Consider the following 27,067-nt stretch of genomic DNA (forward strand, 5'->3'; position numbering starts at 1 on the left):
TCATTCAGTGGTATGTAAAATTATGTTGTTTTAGATTTGATAAAGTATAGAGGTTCACTGATAATGAAATACAAAATACTTTGCCTGTTAAACACTGTTCTAGTCAATCCTGGGTTGCACTGTGAAAGGGTACCATCCACATGCAATGAGAGATAGAGTGATGGAAAGAAGACCAGAACACATCCATTATACATAGGTTCATGTGTACCATGGAGATTTACTAACCATTATGGGCTAGAAGAGATGAACTGAAAATACTTTGAAAATGATAAGTCATTATATAAATAGTGTGTATGTATGTGTGGGCTTGAAGTAAGACTATTACAGAAAGTGGAAATAATTTGGAAATGCTCACGGCCAAACTGGCACATGTACGACAGACACAACAATTCTCAACTCTGGACTAACTTACATACTGTGTATCCACATACCCAGGAAGGAGAAAGTGGACAAAGAGGACAAGTTGTAACTATAGTCCCAGTAGGGTAAAGAAGAGAAAGCGAGAAAAGTGTGTGGTAAAGTGTTGGCATATATATTTATTGTGGTTCTTTTTCAAATTTACTTCATCTAAATATTTTAGTTCCATTTTTTTAGATTATATAACTTTCCAAAATGCATTGTTATGTAATTTTACTTTCCTTTCTGTTAACTTGAAGGTTCTAGTTTGATTAGTCTAATTTTTCAATGCATTCTCCTTATCTGTTCATTTGTCCCCCTCCTGGTGACCTCACTGTTTATATTTCTGTCCTAAAAGATTTATCATTCTGTTCTTTGAGCCTTCACATGTAATTGGCTGACAGTCCGTTCACCCTGTCTATATTTTATGTAGTACATATGAAATCTAGAACTGTCCTCAGGAAAATTGTGAAATGAACAGTTTTTGAAACGCCATACCTCTCCTCTTTACATGCCTTTCCTTGTTTCTTAGCCCCTCCCAGTAGGTCAGTGTTTTCTTAGCCTATTTTGCTAGAATATTTGAAAACTGTAAACTAATAAAATGTTATCTCCAAATTTTAGAGAACTCTAATATGCTTCCTTAATGAGAGTAGTTATAGTTTTAAAAAAAAGATTAAGCAATACTAAGCGTGAAGGAGTAGACTGTTGGGTGAGAAATGGCAGGCCCTAGTAGAGGATGTTGATTCAGAATGGATACACTTCTGGTACTCTCAAATACCCCTGAATTGGAAAGGCTTTTTGAGTACATGCAAAATCCCAGTCTTGTACATGACATTGTCAAAAACTAAATCAATGAGAAAGGAAAGGTGCAAGTTTATTTCATTAAAAAATTATACAGTCACTTACTTAACAATCATTATGTAGTTGCCATGTACTAACACTGTATCACCTTTTATTTGGGGCTCATTGGCCTATTGGATGGTGTTAATTTTGGAAATTAAAACATATAATTCAAAACAGAAACAATTAAAATAACAAAAATTAGTTACCTCTGTTCAACACAATTCCCAAATTTGAAAATTAATTTACCATTACTTGTTCCATATATAAGAATATAGCTGATGCTACATAAAATATTCCCAGAACTAAATAAATGTCTTATCTTTAAAATTTTATCTTATATTTCAATTATCATATAATTCTTATAAATATTTGGTTGTTTAAATATAATTTATTTGAGTTCAGTGGATGATTGGATCTCAAGAAACATATACTGCAACAAACTCTAGAAAGGAGCTATTAAATTTAGCTAGAGCTCATGATCTATCTAATATAAAATTAAGCATAATATTGTATAATTAATATATTTTGGTTGAAAGCAGAGATCCTATGTAGTATTAGTCTCACGTATAGTGATGGCATGTGACACAAAACATGCAGAATTAATTTCATTTTCCTTAGTTTAACCACATAGTAATTTTGTTTGCAAAAACACTGACAACATTTGCCCTTTTATTAAGAAATATATTCACTTTCCGTTAAACTAAGAAGTGCCAGGAATTTGTGTTGCAATTACATTGGTATTTCAGTTGCCTTTACTTCTCATTTTTCTCATACACAGGAGACCTCTTCTGTCTGTGAAATTTCATTGATTTTACCACTGAAAGGTGACACTGTTGCTTAATTCCTAGGTTCATTGAATAAGTTTTATACTAAACTTAGCTCTAAATTGTGGATTAATTCAATCATCATTAATCCAATAATCTCCATAGAACCTAGATAAATTGGAAGTACTTAAACTTGTTAAAAGACACAGTTCTTGTCCTGGAGTAGGTTACAATATCAGTTGGGGAGCAGATATTCAGACAACTAAAGAATCCATTAAAGGAACATAGTACCATAGGAAAACAAAAGATGGGTAAGATCCCTAACTTGCTATTAAACCAAATAGCTTATAAAGAATAAACAGTATTTTAATACACAGTTAGGGGTTGACTTTTAAAGACAATTAATGGGTCTGCTAATGATAATTGTATTCACTTTTCTAAAATTTCATAGATACACTTAGAAATACAATACCAAAGGGTGAGAGGAAATTAAGCTGTGCAAGTTAATTGTTAGGATTCCATTTATACTTTGGTTCACACAAATCATTGTCAAGCACTATTATTCGTTTCCCTCAGAAGAAACACATGAAGCCTACAGAGTGCCCCCAAGGAATATGTGGCTGAAACCATCTTCCTAGAGAACATGAGCGCTGTAACCCTTGGTCAATATTTCACCTATCATGCCGAAGCCCAGAGTTACTAAATTGAACTGTAATTCTTAAATCACAGTTCATTCAGGAAGACTTTTTTAATGCCTACTTGTTTAACACAGTCTCTTACAAATTATTCCTCACAAAGGATGTTAAGAATCAACACATAACTTTAATGGGCTAATTGTGCTTCACTGCAGTGTTGAGTCTATAAAAGCTTTTTAATAGTGAAAGAAATGATGGCATTTTCATCTTAATTTGCAAATATAATTGCCATTCTAAATAGCTTTTTGTTTCTAACTTAAGTGCTTATTGACAGCAGAAATTTCCCCAAAACACTAATAGATTGTTTAACATAATTGCATTTATTGAAAGAAAATCCAAGGGAAAATGACATACAGCTATCTGACACTAGTTAGCAGAAGTAAAATATCAAAATGAAAAGTAAGTTAAATCTAAACTTTGAGATCTAAAATGTAACTAACATTCAATATAAATTCAAGACAACATATATTTGATTAAACTTATACATTTAAATATACTGATGAGATTCAAGAAATAAAAATGATATCCTGGGAATCCAGGACAACAGTGAAGACCCATACGAAAACAAACTGAAACTAACAAGCTAATCCCTATTTCATAGACTTTCTCATCACTTTATTGAAAAATAAGAATATTTTTTAACTCAACTCATGGAAAATTAGAACAGTCAAAATTAAATTCATTCAGTTGTAAATATTCTCTTAAGAAAACTATTTCATTTCTACCCAGAGTTTAGCCTCTATCTGGCTCAAAATTTTGAATACCAATCCCTTAATCTAAATATACTCAATGTGGGTTCAGGGTGGTGAACTCATGACTCATATTTTATTAACTTTTATTCTAAAAATGCCAATTAGGTAGTCCATATAGAAATATGTGGAATAGTTAAATCTCCCTAACTTTTAGTTGTTCCTAAGCAGACACAAACATGTAATGGATTGATTGTGAACTGACAATTGGTCCATTAAAATTTCAAATCTTCGAGCCCTACTTTTTCTATGTAATAATGTATATTTGTAAATATTGTGGATACTCAGCAGAGAGCTTTTTAATATCAGATTTGAAAAAAAGTTCTGTTCATTCATGGTAGCTTTTCTCCTAAGTTAAAGTAAAAAAGTGTCAGAGACAGCTTTTTAAAAATAAGCACTAAGAAAATGAATTAAACTGGTAGACACAAAAGGAATGTTGTATGAAAGGAAATAGCATGGGATTGAACCCTATGATTTTATTGTTTTCACAGAAAATGCAGTAACTCCTCATTGATATCAACTACCCAGTTGCAAGAAGAGTATATACTTTCTGCTTCGTTGAGATGGAGGCAAAGCAATTTGTAAAAAGTAGGCATCAACCAAGATGGAAATGAATTTGAAGTGAATTTTTTTCCAGTTTAAATGCTGTTATGAGGCCCTGATCTTTGAAAGGCACATTAAAAAAAAGTTTCGTTTGTTTTGTGGTTGTTAAATAAATCTCATTCAAAAGAATCCTTTGAAAATCACTCTATCAAAATCATCTTAGTCTGTCATCATCTTTCAAATCACTAATCAAATCAGACAAAATAGGTCATGAAAAATACCAAAGCCAGTTTCATACAGTCTTAGGTATAGAACTGAATTAATTAATTGTTCTTCAAGTTATGCATTTTGACAAGTAAGTTTATTATAAAGTCTTAAAATAAAAATGCATGTTTGGTCAAAAGTTAGTACAGTTGTCATTCATATTTTGTCATATTTTAAAATATAAAAGAGTGGGATTATTTTTACTATTTGTAACATGATGTAACTGACTAGCTGCTTTTTAATTCTGATTATAATTATCACAATTCATTGCCATGCCAAAGTCAATTCTGTGATATATGTGAAAGGAAGTACCATTAATTTAGCCTATTGTATGACATTGTAGTGTACCATGCATCTTTCAAATCTCTTAAAGAAAATTTAATGGCAGGCCAAACTTCTGACTAAATACTATGAATCATACAAAACAAGAAAACATTTCAAACCAGGGATATATAGCATATTGTAATTCATGATGGAACTAAAAATAGGTAGCAGGAAAAAAATGACAACAGGGCTAGGTATGTATATAATGTATGTAAGAGAAGACTCAGATTTTTTTAAAGCACAAAATAGAAGTTATGTTATTTTTGAATAATGCATAGGCAATGAGTATTTAATATAAGTGTCCTACAAATATGATAAAGCATCATTTTCTCTTTTGAGATTGTTGAAAAGGAATGATATTGGGCACGATTTGGCTCTTCTGGAGACTTTAGTGAATTTGGTGAATTTCAACATATCTAAGATGTCATCAGCTTTAATATGCACTTTTATTTTATATATCACTACACAGAAATGCTACCAATTGGAATTAAAATAGGTCCAGTTGCACAGATGTTAAAATGTGGAAGAATAAGCATCTTTGTAACACAGTAAGCTCCTAATTAATCGGATCAATTACTGACACTAGGAGATTACATGGTATAATCTTTCTCCCAGAGAATTAAAAGCTCCATTGCCTGATGCCTTCCTATGAAGAAAAGCAACAACAGCAAAAAGGGCATCAATACACTCAAAATGTTATCAAAAAGGAAAAGGGGAAATATATTGGTGAGTTCAACTCATAATAAATACAAGAAATATTAGGAAAAGAAAGGCAGTTATAAGTCCTTGAAAGTCATCATGATTATAACTAATGTTAAACAGGAGATTACTTAACACAGTTTACATTTCACTTACCCCAACCTTTTAAAATTTCCCTTTTCAAAATTCATTTTCTTTTTTTTTTTTTTTCAAAATTCATTTTCATTAAATTAAAGCAACTAAACATTTGATCTGGAGTGAAAAACATTGAGTCAGATTCTAAGATTGTTGGTTTATATAAGTCATCCAGAACCCACTTGAGACAGCTATTCTAATTTATTATCATATCAATAAATCTGATTGTTTTGCTGTTCCTCTGATTACCCCTTTGTTCTTGGCATTCATCTGCAATTTTTCAAAAATTTAATCAAAATTAATTTTTGAAGTACCAGCCAGTTCTCAGGAACTTCTGAAACTTGTGTATTCCTTACTGCGTGAAAGGTTATAGAAAGACTTTATTGTTTCATGAGTGTCTTGTAGAGGATTAAAACTTTCACTTACAACAATTTCTGTATGCAGGGTTACTAAGGAGAAAAGGATTATTTTCCTGGAAACGACAAATGTCTATCCAAATATTCTAAATATAGATTTTCTTTTTAGTTTTTTGCAAAAGTCTCTCTCAAATCAAATTCAAGATAAGGGAAGAAGGCAGAAATGAACTAAGCCTCTCTTTAGATGAAAACAATTTTATTAATATTACCAGCGACGAGTGTGTAGAAAATCAATTAGGAAGGATGATCCACTAATAAGAGGGTAGAGAAGAAGTTAGGTGCCACACAAAATGGAAGCCAAGGTGAAGGAAAATTAGTAAATAATTAGCTAAGTGCCCCAAATATTGTTTAATCTCTTTGGTTCGATAAAACAGATGGTTGACTGTAATTTTGAAAATTTTCAATATATCTGATTTGTTCAGATAAGTTATAAAGCTTACTAGTTATGTATGTTTAACTTAAAGGACTTGGTTTAACTTGATTTTGTCACTGCCTATCCGATATTCCGACTGGTCCCCTCTTTAACTATGAAAATATGCATTAAATTCCAAGTTCACATTTGTTTCATATTTTACTTTCACAAGTTTGACTTTTGTTGTTGTTACATGTATGAAAAATATGGAAGAATGCATCAGGGGTTCCTATTAAATTCTATCCTGCAGACATTAAAGTTTATGAAGCCCTGAAGATTAATCCCATGGTAACAGAACCAATAAATTGTATAACTAGTCTCATTTTGGTGACAAGTAAACATTGCTCAACAAACACACATACCGCTTTGCATACCTTACCTGGAAAGAGGCTTTATTGAACATAGCTGTAAAATTATCTTTTAAGTTGAATTACTGAATTTGCACAAACATTTCTACAGAATTTTTTCTTTTAAAAATCAAGCTTTGTCATTTTTCCACTACATTTTGTTGTGCTTTTTATATTAATATTCGCAAATGTTATAATTTAATACTTATATCCCAATTACTTGCATAATCAGTTTTTTTAATCCTGGGGTGTTGAAAGAACATATAATAATAATAATAATAATTAATAATAATAATAATAATCTTCTTCTTTAGACAAAAGTCTTTTTAAATGAAGTTAAAAGCTGAGATAATTTAAGGAAAAAGATCTTCAAATTTTCATAGCCAACAGGTTTAAGTGAAATTTACAATGCATTGGAAAACTGGCTGGTTAAAGGTATGATTTGTCCTCAGGTAGCTCAAAATCATTTTTACAGGTTTTTGTTTTTTTGTAAAAGTGTTTTTAATCTTGGTAAAATAATAAAATAATATTTCACAATTTGCACAGAGTCTGACTAAAGGGCAGAGGCATATTACCCTCAGTGTTTAGAATAAAGCCAGATTTTTCAGGCCCAGTTCCGCTGTAGAGTTTGTATGCACTGCAATCACAAACATTTTCTTGCTCCCTCTAAAGCTAGGGCCAATTTCATTTCAAATGGAGGTTAGAGTAAAAAATCACTCTTGTGTTTTACCACCTTCTGCGCTAAGTATTATCTTAACAACCTTTTGCTCTGGTTGACCCATTTAATAACCTGGAAGAAAAAAGTGTTGCTCCCATGTCTGGTCTCAATGGAAGTTATTTTCTAATGGACAATAAGCTGAAAGGCCATGGCTGTCTAGGAGGTCAAAGAACAAATATCTCGTCTGCATGGGCTTACGCAGCAGCTCCGGTCCTTTCTTCAGAAGCGGCTTTTGTTGGGTTGCCTGTAATTTGCACATTTCGGCTCTGTAGTTTGTTTATAAAATAGTTTTACACAAACCACTCTCAGCAGTGCAAGCTTCTGAGTTGAAAATTATTCAGGCTTGTTTCATTGAAGGCACTTGGTTTCCATGGCAATTTATAAAAGATGGTGGTTTGGTTTCTTCATTGGAACAGATGACTTAGTTTGGGTGTTCAAGTGGCCGCAAGCAAACTCCGATAAGCCTGTGTAATATGTAAGCCCAGGTTTACCATCCTGGATAGTAATGCATGCAAAAAGAGACAGCATATAGTTATCTAGCTTAGCCATGGGAGGAAAACAAATAATAACAATAAAGGTGGGATGGGGACAGTTGGGAGGAGCATGAATGTTTTAAATAATTCTGAGTTCGGGTTATTTTCAAGGAAGGGTAACAACCAAAGGTAAAAGGGCCTACATTTATTTAATTCTCTACGTAAAACCTTCTTGAAAGGAAAATAAATGCCAGCTCTTCACGTACCCTGTTTACAGTGAGGTTTTTGTTGGCAGGCCATTAGGTTTCCATGGTAACAAGCAAACTATTCATTTGAAACAAAACCAGCCATGACTTTGTGCTTTGACAAGGATTTCTATAGCTTTTTTTTTTTTTTTTTTTTTTTTTTTTCCAGAGTTCAACCAGATGACCAGATGACGCTGTAATCTTTTTAGCCACAAAAGCACCTGAAGGTCTCTTCTCTACTCAGGTCAAGATTATCTTTTATATGCAGTTTGGAATAAGTTATACTTCCATGATGTCTTTTTATCCCCAGTGCCTTAAAAAATTCGTTTTTATTATTTTATTTTTGAGTCAGTAGTCAGTGGAGGAATCTTTGGTAGTTTGTTTTTTCAATGTCCATTTACAAAGACTCTTTCTTCATGCCAGTGCCTGGTGAATCTTTTATAGCCTCTGCCAGGATAAGGTCACCTTCGAGGACTTAAGATAGAGATGAGGACGATGACTGGAAAAAGCCATAGATGTACTAAAATTCCAACAGCACCATCAACAGAATCTAAAGACAAGGAAAATAATGCCAAGAAACAAACAACAAAAAAAGAGAATAAATATTCCACGTAGCTACCGATACAACTCTGATAAACTAATAAAACAATAGTAGTATATGGGAAACATTTTTGGAAAATACTTTTTTAAATTTGTTTTATTAGTCAATTTCCAAGACATGTGAAAAGGAAAATAACTTAAATGTGTGGCTAGAAATTTGATAAAATAAAATATTTTAAGTTGATATGATATACTGTGAAAACTTATCCAGAAGGTATTTGTGTTTGTGGCTGAGCTCAACCTCAGAGTTCTGCATGCCACATGGAAATATGTACACATAAGGGGAGGTGGGCGGGGGGGATGGGGTGACTGGGTAACGGGCACTGAGGGGGGCACTGGATAGGATGAGCACTGGGTGTTATACTATATGTTGGTAAATCGAACTCCGATAAAAAATATACAAAAAATATTATCTAACATCTAAAAAGTAAAAAACATAAAGCATTTGGCAAGCTCTGCTAAAAAAATAAAGAGGGAAATATGTTCACATAGAAAAGTCTTGGAAATCCTGAGTTCAGTTTTTTTTCCAAGCTTCCAGAAATGATTAAGATTAACGACTTGAGTGAAAAACTACTTTTTATGAAAACTAGGAAGGGATTGTCATGGATAGAAAAATCAGCTACAATGGACCATGGATTATATATGCTTAGAATGATCCAATATCTTTAAATTGAATAAATAATTATCTCTTTAGTATGTTTTTTAGAAGCACTATGTCATCTATTTAACTAAAAAATCCTTTCCACCATTCTGCCTTAAGAGTCCTATCATAATTGGTGTTTCAAGTAGAGCTTTACATCCAGGTGATACCTCCTTAGAATGTATACCTTGCCCTGGAGGGCTAACATGGCCAAGCCCGATAATTCATTCACCTGGCTTAAATCACAAAATGGCTCTTACCTAGGAGAAAGCTGGGTTTTGAAGACAACAGACAACTTCAGCTTTTGATAGTGTGGGCCTTAGTACCGTTTACTGCCTGAGAAGTAAATGGGAACCTGAGCAGTTAAGAAGAGGCTTTTGGCTGCCAAGCCGGTTTGTACTTAGAAATTAACATTAATTTAATATTCCCCAAACGCTAATTGTCAAAATGAGCTTAATAAATGCTAGTTAAACGGATATAGAATACTTTCTCATGCCAAAGAGAAGGGTTTTGTTTAATTAGGGTTGTTTCCTCTGATTTACAGAAGCTAAATAAAAATACTTCCAATGTGTACAGGTATTTCTTATTTAGAACAGCCACACATTTCTCTGACTTTAGAGGAGATGAAATCTGATTTTGAAAGTGTTCTACTCTGTAACAATAAGGTCCTTTGGGGTTTTATCATTATTTCCCTGTTGCTACTCTTAGCAGTTCTGTTTTCTCCACGAGGGAGTATATTCTTTCTTGCATTCCTCATTTGGAAAGTTTAATTCAAAATTTGAATTTAATTTGTAATAGTTTGGTGATTAAATTATCTAAATGTAAGATTTCTGTGTAAGATGGTAACTACCGTCAGTTACTTTAATGTTATTGTGACTGATTCACATTATGAAATCCAAAAGAAATCCCATTCTCCTCCAACAAGGAGAATATATGTTTTTCTGTGCATTTGACAAACCTACTTCATTTTGGTATTGCTACTGTTTTTTTAAAGCAAAATTAGCCAGACACGGGGAGACATTTCTATTAAATTTGTTACCTGAAACGCTAAGTGTAATGACAAAAAGGTGAAAACTGAGCAAAGTGGCTCATTGTTATACACAATCTTAGGTTTTGTCTTTTTACAATGCTTAAAAATGGAGTCAGTTCAGTTCACATGAACAATCAGTAGGTAGTTGCAGAAAATTAACTCTTAACATGTAGACTAATTTCTCACTAAATATACTCAACAAAGATTCTGGTCTACTCTAGACTTAAAATGGATTTTCATGCTCTTTTATACATACTAAATAATTGATGAGTTATTTGTGTAAATTTAGCTTAATTGATACCCCTCTATGTACCACAAAATTAAAGATTCCTGATGGGCCTTTGAAAATATTTCAAGTGGAAGGATCTTTAAAAGACACGATTTTAGTTTTCTCAAGTTCACATGGATAATACGGAGATGAAGACTTTAGGAAACAACTGAACACATAATTCTGATATTTCTTTGCATTATTTATAGTTTTAAATTTATATCTTATCCAAAACATATTTGTGGTGACAAAATAAAATTTGAAGATATCGTTAAACTCAATCCAAAGTAAAAAATGAAACCAATTGCTAAACGAGATTGTGATGCACATAGATGAATTATACCAGAATACCAGAAAAAAATGTGCTTATCTATTACTTATTGCATATAGTTAGGCTCTTCACAATAGTGAATCTGTTAAAATGACTGGCAAAAGACAGACCTAGAAAATATGTTCATAAATGGGGGGAGGGAGGATAAAAACAGCTATGGCTATATAAATGTATGCTGAGTATATAGATCAGCCAAATATTTTTCTTTTAGCTAAATATTTTAATAAAAGTAAATAAGTCCTCTGAAAATAATAATATAAATTAAACACTTTTTAAAAATCTTAATTAAAAATCAAAGTGTGCTTGCCTTACACAGACCAAAACCAAAATTACTTTTATTTTATCTTAGACCAAATATGCCTACCATCAAATTTAATACTTGTTTTAAAGATGTCTTCAAAATTGTAGGGTCTCACATATAAAGAATTTCTAAATTAACAAACTAAAAATAAGTGGGTTTTAAAAATAGACAATTTTAGTTTAATAGTTACTATGTTCCTTCAACATCATATCAAACCAATCTAAGAATAGACACTTACTCTTAGTCGTTAGGTCTTGTTTTGCACATTCTCCTTCTGCAATTGATACATCATCAATGGCAATGTCACCTTCTATGCCAGGACCTCGAATACCTTCAAAAATGAGCTACAAATATGAATGAAACAAACCTAAGTGTAGATCTTTGATTTGTAGATGGATTCTTATTGAGAAATTGAAAAGCCAAACCTAAAATTGACACCAATTCTGACATCATTTATCATCAATGGTCTTCATAATTGTTACTTACAAAAATAAATAAATGTTCTTAACAAAACCAATTAACAGGATTGTTAATTAAAACTAGTTTTAATTCCTTAAAACTAGTTTTCACATCAAAAGCTCCATGTTGATTTTAAAACAAAACTAAACTTAACTGGATAATAAAAAAACTACTACTATTATAACCCCTAGCTCTTTTCATTTTCAGGGTTAGGGAAAAATTTTTATCTGAATAGTACTTCTCTGCAATAGATGCCCTCCAAATTTGTCTACACATACAACATTGGTTTTCTAGAAATATTTTATGGAATGAATCAGTTCTGGATTCTTTTTTTTTTTCTAAATTTTTATTTATTTATGATAGTCACAGAAAGAGAGAGAGAGGCAGAGACATAGGCAGAGGGAGAAGCAGGCTCCATGCACCGGCAGCCCGATGTGGGACTCGATCCTGGGTCTCCAGGATCGTGCCCTGGGCCAAAGGCAGGCGCCAAACCACTGCGCCACCCAGGGATCCCTCAGTTCTGGATTCTTTACAACAGTAGTATGTTTATCAAAGACCAGAATAAGGGATTACCATCTCTGTGAAATTTGTTTACTCTCTTGAAAAAATGTGAATAAGTTTCTCATATTTCCCCTATGTTATGATATACCTCTATGATTTCACTTTTCACATTCTATATTTAAACACCTGAAGATATTTATGGGTTTACTTATGTTGAGTGTTTAATGGCAGACTTTTGCATTTCCAATATCTAGAACAGTGATTGGCACTGAGGTTTAATACATGAAAGTTGAAAGAATAGATTAGTTAAATCAGTCTCCTTTTATTACTCAATTGAATTCTAAATTCAATGACAATATAAGGACAATTAGCAAATTTTTATTATTTCATTTTTACAGAAATAAGACTGCTTTAAAATTTTCTCTATAACGCCACAATTATTCCTTTCTTCTAGCAAAACCTTTTAATCCTTTTATATGAAAAGGCAACCTAGGGATCCCTGGGTGGCGCAGTGGTTTGACGCCTGCCTTTGGCCCAGGGCACGATCCTGGAGACCCGGGATCGAATCCCACGTCGGGCTCCCGGTGCATGGAGCCTGCTTCTCCCTCTGCCTGTGTCTCTGCCTCTCTCTCTCTCTGTGTGTGACTATCATAAATAAATAAAAAAAAAAAAAAAGAAAAAAAAAAAAGAAAAGGCAACCTATGCATTTAGTGATTGTATTCACAAAAATTTCTACATGCCAAAAGGAAATATCTAGTTTGGTCTTTCCAAGGAAAAATTAGCTTAATGAAGAGGTGTTTCAAAATCAAGCTGATGTGTGCATTTCCATACAATTTCTAGCCTTACTGCATTGCAACAAATTAGAGGGAAAGTCTATTTTTATCAATGTCAAAATTTTGGATTCATTTTTTTGTCTTTAAAAGTATCTTAATATGGCTCCTTATAGGCAAGTTTATGAAGATTCTCAGAAAACTTAGGCTACTTTTGAGAAATTGATCTGTTGTTTTCTTTTTTTTTTTTAATTATTTATGATAGTCACAGAGAGAGAGAGAGAGAGGCAGAGACATAGGCAGAGGAAGAAGCAGGCTCCAAGCACCGGGAACCTGATGTGGGATTCGATCCCGGGTCTCCAGGATCACGCCCTGGGCCAAAGGCAGGCGCCAAACCGCTGCGCCACCCAGGGATCTCAGATCTGTTGTTTTCTGATATGCTATCATAATTTTATCAATAGAAATCTCTAAGTGGTACGTAGAAGCATTAGTTATCAACTTTTGTATTGAGTTCCTTTCCCCCACTTGAATATAGTCCATATGAGCAAAAATAATTTTCATGATGTGGTAGGGAAAAAAAGTTTAAGACATTTTTATTACTATTAATTTGTATAGAAAGGGTTTTTTGCTTATCTGTGTTGAGATAAATAAGTTAATAGAGATTGCCAAAAGCCATTTCTTTAAAAACCATCCAAAATGTCATGTATCACTGAAGCCAAAATAAAATGGTGGACTAGAATTAAAATATGATATAGAATCAAGTTACCAGTATATGGATTCTCAGTCCTCAGAGAAAGTTGGCAATGAAACATTACTTTGGCTGCCCGTAAATAAAGATTTGCACTGACTTAGGTAGTGTTCTGAAACTTATCTGGAAAGTTAAAAAATCCTCAGAGGACTGTTTAAATAACAAGGTCCAAAAATGAGAATTAAAAGAAAACAAATCAATGCTATAAAAGTTGAAGAGCACTGAAATCAGAAAAGGGGAAGTCATTTCAATGACTGTGGAATACTGCACGTTATGGATATCATTTAACCATTGCCCTAGTGATATTGTTAGACATTAAAATTATTTTCAACTTTTCTGAATAAGGCTAAGATGAATGCATTTTATATTTTATTTTATATTTTTTAATTTATTATTATTTTTAAGTCGACTCCATGTGTAGCATGGAGTCCAATGTGAGCTCAAACTCATGACCCTGAGATCAAGACCTGCACTGAGATCCAGAGTCAGATGCTTATCTGATAGAGCCACCCAGATGCCCCAAGATGAATGCATTTAAAAACACTAATATACACACTTTCTAAGAGTGCATGGCTCTTTAAGATTATCATAAACTGCCTCTATCAGCATTATTGCCTTTATCCCAACCATGGTTTTTTAAGCCATTAGGTATTTATTCTTGTTGGGATATGTGTTGCTTACCTGGTCAAGAATCAATGTTAGAGTAAATCAGTGGTTATTCCCACCCCCTTCTTAGTTTTAATCATGTGATGCTGAATCTTCTCTCCTGAAGATAACAACATGAATGGAGTTTTATCTTGGAGAAAGTCAGAACTCACAGATTCATGCTGATATGAGTCTTATTCCATAAAATCCAACATGCTCCACTTTGGCCACTTGGCTAATACTTAATTGAATAAAAGTGGAGCATTATTATTGCAATTCTTTCTTTTTTGCAGGTATTATAAAGGATCAAATGGAATAAAGGATAGATTTTTGCCTCCTAGTCAGGTTTTAATCCTGGACTGAAGCAGGAATAGGAATGCATTAGTCTGGAAAATGTGATTTGGTCAAGAGGAAACTTCCTCAGCAACCAAGAGTTTTAATTTTAAAAAATGGTGTGGGTAGGGACAGTTGTAAGCCTCACTTGTAGAGTGCATTAAGGGGTTTGCAAGGCAGCCACAGCAAAGAAGAGGACCGCATTCCCATATGCTTTCAATGGAAAGTGAGGTGTTGGTGAGGAGACTGGATAAGGTAGATGAGAATGTTCTGCACATGATCACACTTGAAATTTAAACAGAAAAAGTTGAAATCATAATCTTTTCATTGGAAAGAACGCTGGTGAAACAGGTTTAAGAATACATGGATTTTCCATCTTGGATATGTAGAGGTGAATAAGTGATAAAATTATCCATCCAAGTAGTTTTTGTCATTTAAAGGACACAATTATTTTCACTTAGCAAGTTCTAGTAACCTGGAGGTAGGTGTCAACATAAAAAAGGTGGGATTATTAAAAACAATGAAAACTAAACGGTTTAAATCACCATATTTTTTTCTGAACTTTTCAAAGCTTCTTGCCCTGGAATGATGCTGCCATTGCTCAAAGCATTTCAAAATTTCTTACACTGACTTTAAATTATTAATCATGCTTCCTTTTCCCATTAACTTCCATTTACCCTCCCTTCCTCCTGCCTCCTTGTGCAAGTGAGACCTAGCCTTGTGCTTAAACACAAGGTCGAAGACAGAGTCCTGAAGCAGAGAGGTTGTGAAGGATGCTGCTATACTTTCTTGGGAGGAAGAGTTAAATGTCAGAGTAGATGGACTGATGCAATTTAATGTGTGTGCTGTCTTCCTGCAATATATTTACTGTAAGTGGGTAGCTGGTGGGACAAGAAAAATACAAATCAAAGAAAGTTGAATTGTCATGTGTCCAAAGGACTGCCTAAATCTAGAACATTCTCTTCTATGCATATTTCATCCCTTGTTGATCCTGAATGAGTTAAGTGTTACAGTAATAAAAGTTGGCTGATTTGTAGACCTATTATTTACATTCATCTGTACAACTATGGATAATACAGTTTGTCACTGAGTAAAGCAACTGAATTACTTTCTGTATAAGCATAGCGGGTGTTTTATATATCATGTGTGGAAATAAATTAGAGATGTTTTGTATATTATGTGTGGAAATAAATCAGAGAATTACAGTAGTTAGTAGGATGATAAAAATAATTTCTGGCAATTAGTCTCTTGACAGTTACATAATTAGTGTTTTTAATATTTATTCGTAATCTTGTGACGATAGGGAATCCAATTCGGTATGTGAGAGAAATACTGTAGTCCTCCTCAGGGTCCTATTTGAACATGAAGAAAAAGATCCTGTGCAGGATGTTTGTTTACTTTTAATTTCCATAGCAGTTTGGCTTTTAAGAAGATACAGATTTTTTTTTTTACCTCCTACTAATTCTCACAAAGAGATATTTATTGCGTTGTTCTTTTTATGTTCTGAATTCCAATTCCAACTATATCTTTGAATTATTATAACAAAATTTTATAGATTCTAATACACCCATAAGTGGCTTCTAGACTAAGTCCTAGAGGAATACTTTTTCCCTTATATTTCTAATTGTTAAGTAGATAATAGAAATAAAATGCATCAAAACTCAATTTAAACATGTACCTTGGCCAAACTTTCAATTGTTTATAAAAATAAATACTTGGTGACAAACATCTCTTTCTCAGTCATAAAAAGGAGAAACCATAACAATTCATTATGATATATCTCAACTTGGAAGCTGTAATCTGTATGCAATGAAAAACCATCTGATTTTTATTCATTTAGAAAAATGCTCTCTAGTTTAATAGATTAAATTTTGTCATATTTTTAAGAAGTACCATCATGATTCTGATTCCTATTACATTAGAGGAATAAAACTATGTTCCTTTCTTCTTCAGTACTTCTGAAATGCATCTAGTTTAATTGCCATGAAGAAGGAATTAATGGCATCTATATACTTGGGGAGAAACTGTTAAAGTTTAGGTTTCCTAAGAGGGGGCTCAATTTATGCAAAACCTGTCACACAATCACACTGATATTATTTAAAATAGTTTGCCTTAACTGAAATGACATGTTTTAAATTTTATATGTTTTCACAGTATGTGCTTGCAATTCGGCAAACTTAATACGCAAGAAATACTGCATGATCAGAAAATTAGCTCTTGATGGGAACATTTAAATAAGAAGTTAATAAAATATATGTGGACTTGTGTTATTACAATGACACCACACAAAATTATTTTAATCCATTGATTGACAATTTCTTACATATATTATAGTGCTTTAAAGCTTATGGATACATATGTCAGTATAGATGTATATAAATGATGCTATTAAAGGCTGTGTTCCAAAATACTGTGTTCTCAGTAAGGAAGGAAGAGCTCCATGCAACACTAATGAGTGAAAGACAGGGAGTCAAAGAATACGATGCACTTCTGATGATGTGACTTCAATGTTAATGATGCCTTCTGCAAATGTTCACAGCATATTTTCTTCAAGACAAGAGATATATTGCTTCTGATTATTGCTGCTAAGGCAAGCACAAAGTCTAAGAATGCAGTTTGAAAACTGACAGAGTACATCACTTGCAAAAATTCCAGGATACAAATAAAGTCCAAAATAGCTATTAACATTGGAAAATGTTTCCAGTGGTACTTTGGGAGCCACTGCCATGTCTATATAATGGCCTGGAATTTGGCTCAGAATGCCAGATATATATCTACATGTTATGTGTTATGTAGTAAGGAGGACAATATATTCCAGATCATTATCATTATTAGCTAGATAAGCATGAAGGCAGCACAATGTAATAAGAGAACTAAAATCTCTTTTCAATCCCTATTTAATGTTAAGGATTTGTGTGATTTAAGATAAACGTCAAAATGTCTCAAAATCATTTTGAAATCTTTAAATGAGGGCATAAAAGTAGAAGATATCCAGAATTCCTTTCACCTATAACAAGAAAACATAAAGACTGTATTTTATGTTTTCAGAAAGTCTCTATATTTTCCCCCTGGAAAGCATTTGGAATATACTATGAAAAGAATTAAAGCATTAAAGAGGATGGTTAAATATTTTTCTTGGTGTAACATAAATTATAAACAACATTCTAAGATAACGCTGTATCAATTTTACTTTTTTGGAGATTTTGCTGTAATCCTCCCAAATCCTGCAAAATATATTTTCATCACAAGCACTGATCATACTAAATTAATTCTTGACAAAGAGCCCCAAAGGGAATTTCAGTAGGATAAAACTTCTATTTACCCTGAAAAGTACTACATAATTTTATTTTCATCTAAGCAAACTAATTGGACACATTCAAACAAAGTGGTTGTTTTTTAAAGGGTTTATAAATCAAAATAATTTAAACGCATGCAACTCCAAACAAATAAAACAACCTAAGTGTCAGTGCCGCAGAGGCTCAAAATCACTTATATTTCATTTAAAATTCCAAGAGGTATGGGATATCCTTTCCACTTGAATTAAAAACATTCTACAATGCCACAAAGCTACATTTGAGTAATATTAAAACTTCTCAGAACTTAATTTATATGTTAATATATTCTGTACAGTTTTGACTGTGCTTTCCTGGTAGGCATCACATACCAAAGCAAGTATTTCTGAAAAGCTTGACAGTTTACAAATGATTTTTGAGTAAAAAATGCTTTGTCTGAAAAAAAGTTCAAAACAATGAAAAACTCAAAACCAAACAGAATAAAAGCAAAATATGGGGTAGACTGATGTAGTTGTGTTTCATGTCTCCTTCAAAAATCAAGACTAATGACACAATAGTCATAACACTTTAGTCAACAGACCTAAGACCTTTAGTCAACAGACCTAGAATTATGTCAGAGAATAAAAGAACGTAGAAATCCAAAATAAGAATATGATTTTATGTATCTTATTTTTGACTGGTAATTTAAATAGCTTTACAATGCTTCATTAAAAACTGCTATTCTTAAAACAAACAAACAAACAAACTACTACTCTTCATTTGCTTCCAGCCAAGACAGATTTAATAGGAACTCAATCTATCTCCTCATCAGAAAAAGACAAATAACTGGATAAAATATATAAAACAATAAACATTAGGTAATGAAGAACAATGATCAATGAGTGATAGGAATCAAACAAAGTGAGCCCTATGACTGCCCTATATAGAACTGATAAATCATGGTGCAAGCAGAAAGATAGAGCTTGGTAGAAAATCTCAGTTGAGTTAGAGCAGAGAGTCTAAGGACTCCAAGGCAGCTAGAGTGTGCAGGGTAAAATACAAGCAAGGACAGAGTTCAGAGATCTGCAGAGAGTCTCCCTCGAGTATTAAGCAAGGTAGTGATCAGAACGTGGATGTGCAGTAACCACCCAACAATTGGGAAAGAACCAGAGGGATGCATTTAAGGTAACAGTACCCAGCTCACCCGGACTTGGAAAACCTCATAATTCATGGGGCATTGGACAGAGTACTCAAAAGACTCTTGCCTTGGTAGTGAGAAATAATTAGCCATATATTAAACACCACTTCAGTCTCTCCTAACAAATCTTAAAAGCAAGACCAAAAATGATCAAACTCTCCAAATAACTTAACTACATTCCAAACAAGCTCAAGAATATTTTTAGAAGTATAAAAATATCCAAGTGTTTTGTAAAACTATAAGAATTTTAGCTATCAAAGTAAAATTCCAATGTCTAACACCCAATCAGATTACCAGAAATGAAAAAAAGCAGAAAAATGATTTGTAATGAGGAGGAAAAAAAACAGTCAAAATCCACCAAGAGCTGACACAGATGTTAGCATTAGTAGACAGTGACATTAAAACACCTACAATGGTCTGGGTTTCATATACTCAAAACATTAACCAAAGATGTGGGAAATATTTTTTCAAAGACTCAAGCTGAACTTGTAGAGGTGAAACATATAATTGTTGAGATAGAAAATACACCGAATATGACTGAAGACAGATTAGACATTGCAGAAGAAATGATTAGTGAATGTGAGGACAAAATGGAAACTATACAAAGGGAAAGGCAAATAAAAGTATATTTAAAAACACTAAAAAAGCATCCATGAGTTGTGTAATACTACATATGTGCACATAAATAAGGAGTCTTATATAAATACATAAGGTGTTGGATTAGAGTCTTAAAGGAGAGGAGGAGGAACAAAAATATTTGAAGAAATATTAGCCAGACAATGCTTAAATTTTATAGAAACTATAAACTCACAGATCTGAGATCAATAAACCACAAACACATTAAAAATGAAGAAAACTACCTAAAAGCATGTCACAGTTAAATTGTTCAAAACCAGTGATAAAGAGAAAATCATTTTTTTTATAAAGAGAAAATCTTAAAAGCAACTAGTCACATTACATATAGGATAAATAAGAGTTTGAGCAGATTTATTCTTAGAAACAATGCAAACAAAAAGGCAGCAGAGCCTCTTTAAAGTCCAAAAGGAAAAACTAGAATATTATACTCAGAGGAAATATCTTTCAAAAAATGAAGATGAAATGGACTTTTTCAGAAGTACAAAAGGTGAAAAGAATTTATGTTTAGCAGACCCACACTACAATAAATGTTAAAAGAAGTCCTTCAGGCAAAATAAAATTGATACTAGATGGAAATATGCATCTACAAAAAGGAACAAAAAGTACCAGAAATGTTAACTACTTTGAGCACCAACTATGCAAACACAGTCCGATTTCTCAGTTGGAATGAGGAGAAGATTATAGAGAAGAGAGTTCTCCAACGTTTGGACTATTGTGAAAAAAGCTTTATTCATTTGAACATTATTGAACATCTGCTTTAAACATTCTTATAGATCTCTTTTTGTGAATTTAATATGTAAATTCTCAAGGCTGCAGAAAATTGGTTGTCATTTGTAGTGAGTTGTAAAAATGTTCTACTCTGAATTTACACTGACCACATCTTTCCTGATAACAAAAGACTAATTCATGTCTTGAAATCCTTTCTCTAAATCAATAATTCTGGTAACAAGATGCAGTGGAGTAAGATGGGTCAAATCACAAAGCAAAACAATTCCTTTCTCTCAGATTGCAATCTCAAACTGGGGCTGACCCTGCCTCTCATTTCTTTCCCTATGAAACTCCCCTCATTGCTTATATTCAGGGGGGCATTTCCTCTGGATTCTCCATGCTGTTACATCCTGAGTGAAGAAACATTCCCTTGCAAGAACAACAACAACAAAAAACAAAATAAAACAAAATTCATACTTTCTCTAATATGAACAATTATAGAATAAAATAACTATTTGCATATATATGACAATTTAATATCTATCTGTAGGTTATTTTATTAAATCTGAGTAGTTAATCTTTTAAAAGATTTTACCTACTTATTAGAGAGAGAAAGAGAGAGAAAAATAGAACATAAGCAGTAGGGAGAGAGGGCAGAGGGAGAAACAAACTCCCCATAGAGTGGGGAACCCGACATGGGGCTCCATCCTAGGACCCTGGGATCATGACCTGAGCTGCAGGCAGAAGCTTAAGTGACTGAGCCACCCAGATACCCCTAGAGTAGTGAATAATCTTAGTTAAGATGCTGGTTTTCCTGATTTCCTAACTACCTCACACAGATCTCTCAAAGGTAGGCACTCTCTGTAATGACTAGCCCACTGGACTCAACTTGCTTCTTATTTGAGTATCACTGTCTTTAAACTCTGTGGGCATCAAACTTTCCCAAATCTCCTTCCTTTTAACTCTAAAACATACTAAAAAATAATACTTAGGATTGAGGTCTTCTCCCACAGTTGATATTACTAGGTAGTGTTCTGCATGGTTCCATCATTTAATCACTGTTCACATATGTCCACCTTCCCTTGGAAATATCAACCACTCCCATATTTCTAGGTACCACAGACAATCCGTTGACTCACAAATGTGTATGTCCCCAAAGCTTCCGATAAACGTGTACAGCAACCTGCACACTTTTAAAAGGCTACTTCATAGGCATTTTTATTAACATGTCTAAAATAGAAGCAACCATATTCATCCCTGAAGCTTGTCTCTTTTCCTTTTTTTTTTGTTATTTAAGGTAATGTGTAGCACAAGCATTACCCAAGACTCCTAAGTTAGAAACTTCTTAGTCATTTATGGCTGCTTCCCAAATTCCCAACATAAAATTGTTCTGCTAGCTTTCACACCTAAGTATATCTAGAAATCATCCCTTTTTTTATACCACTTCCCCAATTTGTCCCTTCAACATCTTTTATGTGAATTTTACAGGTCGTAATTGGTTTGCCAACCTAGTTTTGCCTCTTTGAACCAGCAACATGACTGCTATACCAGGTAATCCCCAGAGTAAAATCTTCTAGTGACCCCCCCATTACCCAAGCTCCATAGATTCCTTAACCTCCAATAACATCAGTCTTATTTATCTTTATGTATCAAAGTCCAGAAAAGTTTTTCTGCTTCCCTGACAAATTGTATGGTATACAATGTCAACGTCTCTCTCTGTTCACTCTGAACTCTGCTGCAATACTAATGTTAGCTTTTTCTCTGCTTTGCAATCCCTCTCCCTGGTTCAGCCTTCAGTTCATACAGTAAGTTTTTCTTGACTTTCTTCCATACTCTTCTTGTTGGTTGGGTGTGCTCACAGAATCTTGTACATACCTCCATTACTGCAATTTTTATAGTATGAGATGTAAGTGTTTACATGTATATTTCTACTAACCTGAGGTAAACAATCATTTTTAGATCTTCAACCTAGCAGTGTTCCTGGCACACAGGAGTAGCTCAAAAAGTATTTATTGAACTGTTCATTATGATAATAAAGAAGTGCTCAATAGTGAAATTGAAAGTGCTCAATTATTAAACCGATGTCTATGGCAATAAAGGAGTATCCTGAAGGAAACATTAATATAACTATTCTCTTACTTATTGTATATATATTAGACATATACGTTTATGTTAGTGAGGCAGTCACATAGGAAGCAAAAATATCTCTTGAAGTACTTTGAAGAAATCACTGATCTGAAACAAACACTCAAGGTGAGTACATAAAATACATGTATTATATATAGTTATTAAAATCACTAAACTAAAAAAAAAAGAAAAAAAAATAAAATCACTAAACTACATTATTTTCTTCACTGAAACTGTTTTGTGAAATACTATCTCAAGCCATAATGGCCATTTCTATAGTCATTGAAATGTCTATCATATATTTTCAGCTAACTTTCTTAATTCAATTAAGCCTTATTTCTCTAAGTAAGCTTCTCTTTCAAAATAAAGAAAAATAGCTTCTTCAAAGTTCTCTGACTTTGATAATCAAAGTGATAAATTACTAAAACTACTAAAACGGCATTATCTCAAAGAGACACATTTTGTTAAAGTATGTAAAATTCCATCAAGTAAAATTCAAACAGATTAATTGAGAATTGACTATCCAGCTTCCATTATTATAAGAACCTGTGTTATTTATCTTCAGGAAACAAAATATACACATGTGATTTTATAGAAATGGATTATACTTTCTCCAGGCAAACCATTTGGATTTTGAAAGACTATTATTCAAACATGTTATTTGCTAGGTATTAATAAAAAGGGGGCATTTTCTCTGTAAAAACAGCTTTTAGAACTAAAGAAAAACTTAATACTGTCGTTTTTGTGATGCTCATATCACAGAATTTCTGAATGTTCATATCCCAAAGTTTACTCAAGGTATGCCTTTAAAATTATGCTCATGTGCAGCAGTCTCTTCACAGAAATGATGGTTCTTTTCTTACCTGAAATGAAGTAATTGGATATATATTAACATGAGCCTCATTCCACCGTTGACCTTTATTCCCACTTGAAGACCACAGTGGATTCTCTATCGTTGTTTGCCCTTTCAAACGCAGATAAACATTTAGAACACCTAAAAATAACAATGACATTTTATTTTGTATATTTATTTTTGTTTCACATTTGTTCCTCCTTGACCTAACACTTGTAAACTGTTAACAATAAAATTCCTCAGAACACTAGTCTTTCCTCCTTTCTTCATTCCTAATCTTGCTTTTATGACATTTGGTAGGCCTCTAAAGACTATTGTGTCCTAATCCCTTGAATCTGTGGTGTTATTTTATATGATAAAAGCAGCTTTGCAAATGTGAGCAAATTAAGGATCTTAAAATGGGTAAATTACTCTAGATTATCTTGGTCGGTCTTAAATGTAATCCCATATATCTTTATAAGATGAAGGCAAGGAGATTTGATACAGGAGAGAAGAAGGTCTTGTGAACGAAAAAGAAGATACTACGTGGCTGGTTTTGAAGATGGAAGAAGAAGCCACAAGCCAAACAGAGGCAGGCTCTATAAGCTAGGGATTATTCTCCCCTAGAGCTTTTAGAGGAACTAGCCCTGTTGACACCTTGATTTTTAGCTCCATGATATTCGTTTTGGATTTCTGTCTTCTGGAACTGTAAGATAGTGCATTTGTCTTGTTTTAAGCCATATAGTTTATGGTAACTTCTTTGTTATGGCTGTAACAGATGTGTATGTACTGAGTGACTTGCACAAAGTCTGACTCTTATTGCCTTGTCTTATATTACCAATTATAATCTCTTTTTCAGTTTACTTTTCATCCAAGTCTCATTTTCTTCTAAAAGAATTATTTGAAGATAAAATAAGAATAAGCTCGCTACATGATTTGATATATTTCTTTCAACAGTTTCATGTTCTGCACATAGTAAAAATAGTAGTGGTGCTGATGATACTAATAAAACACACTATATGTTAAACACTTACTCCAGATAAGGAATTAATCCTCTCCACAATCCTATGAAGTACAACTATAGAGAAAACTTAGAGTGGTTATTTGATCAGTTCCTACAGTAAGTAAATAGCAGAGGCAAAATTTGAACCCACAGATTAGAGTCTGATATATTGATCACTAAGCAATCAGTATTTTGATACACTTAAACAGTTTTATTGAGATATAAGTTACATGCAATAAAATTCTCTCTTTTTAAATGTACAGCTCAATAACTTTTGATTGATATGTATTGTAGTGTAAGCGCCACTCCATCAAGATATGGAATATTTCCATCTTCCCAAAAAGCTCCCTCACTTTCCTTTGCAGTTAATCTTCGTAGCCCTTGTTCCTCTGCCAGGCAACTACTGACAAGACTTTCTTGACTAACTAATGATTTTTGCCTTTTCTAGAATTTCATATTACTGAAATTACGCATGAGGATATTTTTGTGTGCCTCGCTACTTTTCTTCAACGTAACTTCTGTTATATTTATCTATGTTATTGCGTTTGTCTTCTAATTTTAGTTCATTTATTGTTACTATAGTTTTTGATATGTTTGGAATTATGTATATCATCTTATTTGTTCTCCACTTGTCCCTTGTTTTTTTTTTTTTTAGTCCTTTGCAGCTCCTTCCCTTCTTTCTTTTCAGTTGATATTATTTTATTTTTTTAGGTTTCAATTTATTTCTTCTACTGATTTTTAAATCTTCCTTTTAAATTGTGTTTTAGTGTTGTTTCAGAGCTACAAAAGGTACTCATAACTTTCGTAGTCTAATTATTTCAATATTTTATTCTTCATGCTCAAAATTCATCCATTTTACCTCCCTTACTTGTTTTACTATTACATTCCTCCTTTCATTTCAAAGTTCATACTTTATACTCTATATCTTACTTCACACATGTAATAACCTAACAATAGTATAATTAATTTACTTATCCTTTTTCTATTTTTTTTAATATTTTTTTTTCAATTTTTATTTATTTATGATAGTCACAGAGAGAGAGAGAGAGGCAGAGACATAGGCCGAGGGAGAAGCAGGCTCCATGCACCGGGAGCCCGATGTGGGATTCGATCCCGGGTCTCCAGGATCGCGCCCTGGGCCAAAGGCAGGCGCCAAACCGCTGCGCCACCCAGGGATCCCTCCTTTTTCTATTTTTAATAGTAATTGTATCTTTTACCTTTGTTTGAATTGTAAACCTCACCTTACTGTGAATAGTCAGATGTAGTTTATGTAAATCATAAGAACATAGTTTTTAAATTTTCCACTTATTTACCATTTTTTTTTAAAGATTTTATTTACTTATTTGGCAGAGAGAGAGAGAGAGAGAGTGCACGCAAAGCAACCAGGGGGAATAGGAGAAACAAACACCCCAATGTGGGACTCTATCCCAGGACCCTGGGATCATGACTTGAACCAAAGGCAGATGCTCAACTGACTGAGCCACCCAGGAACCCCTTATTTACTATTTCTGACAGTCTTTTTTCTATCTGTAGATCTGAGTTAAAATCTAGCACCACTTCCCTTTGGCCTGAAGGACATCCTTTAGTACTTGTAGTAGTGGTGATCTGCTGGAGATAAAGTTTCTCAGATATGTTTATATAAAAACAACTTCATTTCACTCCAATGTTTTTGTGAGATTTTAAGTTCTGCCACTTTTTTTCCCCAAGTACTTTAAGGTGGTTCTATTTTCTTCTGTATAGCACAGTTTCTAATGTGAAGTCAGCTATCATTTTATCTTTGTTCCCTTGTATGTTTTTCTTTCTCCCTCAGGTTGCTTTTGAGCATTTTCCCTTATTTTACTTTTGCAGTAATTTGATTATAATGAGCCTAAATACAGTTCTCTTCATATTCATCTTTATGTAGAGTTTGCTGAACTTCTTTTGGCTTTTCCTTTATTTCTGCCTCATCCCTTTCCTCTACTTTTCAGACTCCAATTATATATATATATATATATATATATATATAAAGGTTTTCCCTTGTGTCATCCCTTTCCTTTCCTTTTCAGAGGAAAGGAAAATGCATATTATGTCATATACATTCATAATATATGTGGCATAATATAAGGCATATATATATATATATATATTAGGCAATTTAAGATTCTTCTACCAGTCACCGGAGGCTGTGTTCATTATTCTTCAATCTTTCTCCTTCATTTCTCAGGTTGGAAAATTTTGTCTGTCTTCAAGTTGATTAGCTTTTCTTTTCTTTCTGCGGTGTTGTTTAAGCTCCTCCAGTGAATTTTTTATGTCTTATCTACTACTTTCCAGTATAATTCTTATTTAGCTCTTTTGTATAGTTACTCTTTCCCTGCTAGACCTACCTGTCCAATCATTAAGACTATTTCCTGTGAATCTTTTAACATATTCACTCAAATGTCATTGAACATATTTGTTGGACCTTTTTATAGTTTTTATTTGCTAAGTATAATGTTTGGCCCTCTTCAGGTTCATTTCTATGGAGTGGTTTTTACTTTTTAAGTTACTTTGGATTACATTTCTTGTTTATTTGTATATCTAATCATTTTCATTGAATAATGGGCATTGTGAATATCACGTTATAGAGCCTTAGGTTTATAATATTTCTCAGAAGGCAGTTTTGT

At 33.1% G+C, this 27,067-nt stretch overlaps 1 protein-coding gene across 3 annotated transcripts in view; it reads right to left on the bottom strand.

Moving 5' to 3' along the window:
• Nucleotides 1-1,249: 1,249 nt before the first annotated feature.
• The window catches only part of MDGA2 (MAM domain containing glycosylphosphatidylinositol anchor 2), a 786,794-nt gene continuing 760,976 nt past the window's right edge, over nt 1,250-27,067 (bottom strand). Inside the window, exons 15-18 of one of the 3 annotated variants that reach the window (XR_013386160.1) lie at nt 23,454-23,584; nt 11,432-11,537; nt 8,045-8,573; nt 1,250-7,769 (exon numbers count right to left, since the gene is read on the bottom strand). Coding sequence is in view for 1 of the 3 variants with exons in the window: in XM_077909189.1 (XP_077765315.1) it covers nt 8,485-8,573; nt 11,432-11,537; nt 23,454-23,584 (326 nt within the window). In the remaining 2 variants the exon portion in view is untranslated. Of the gene's footprint in view, nt 8,574-11,431; nt 11,538-23,453; nt 23,585-27,067 lie in introns of all 3 variants that reach the window. The other 2 variants (XR_013386159.1, XM_077909189.1) reach the window with 2 other exon arrangements.

Source organism: Canis aureus, chromosome 9 (genome assembly GCF_053574225.1).
Source record: "Canis aureus isolate CA01 chromosome 9, VMU_Caureus_v.1.0, whole genome shotgun sequence".
Taxonomy (NCBI): domain Eukaryota; kingdom Metazoa; phylum Chordata; class Mammalia; order Carnivora; family Canidae; genus Canis; species Canis aureus.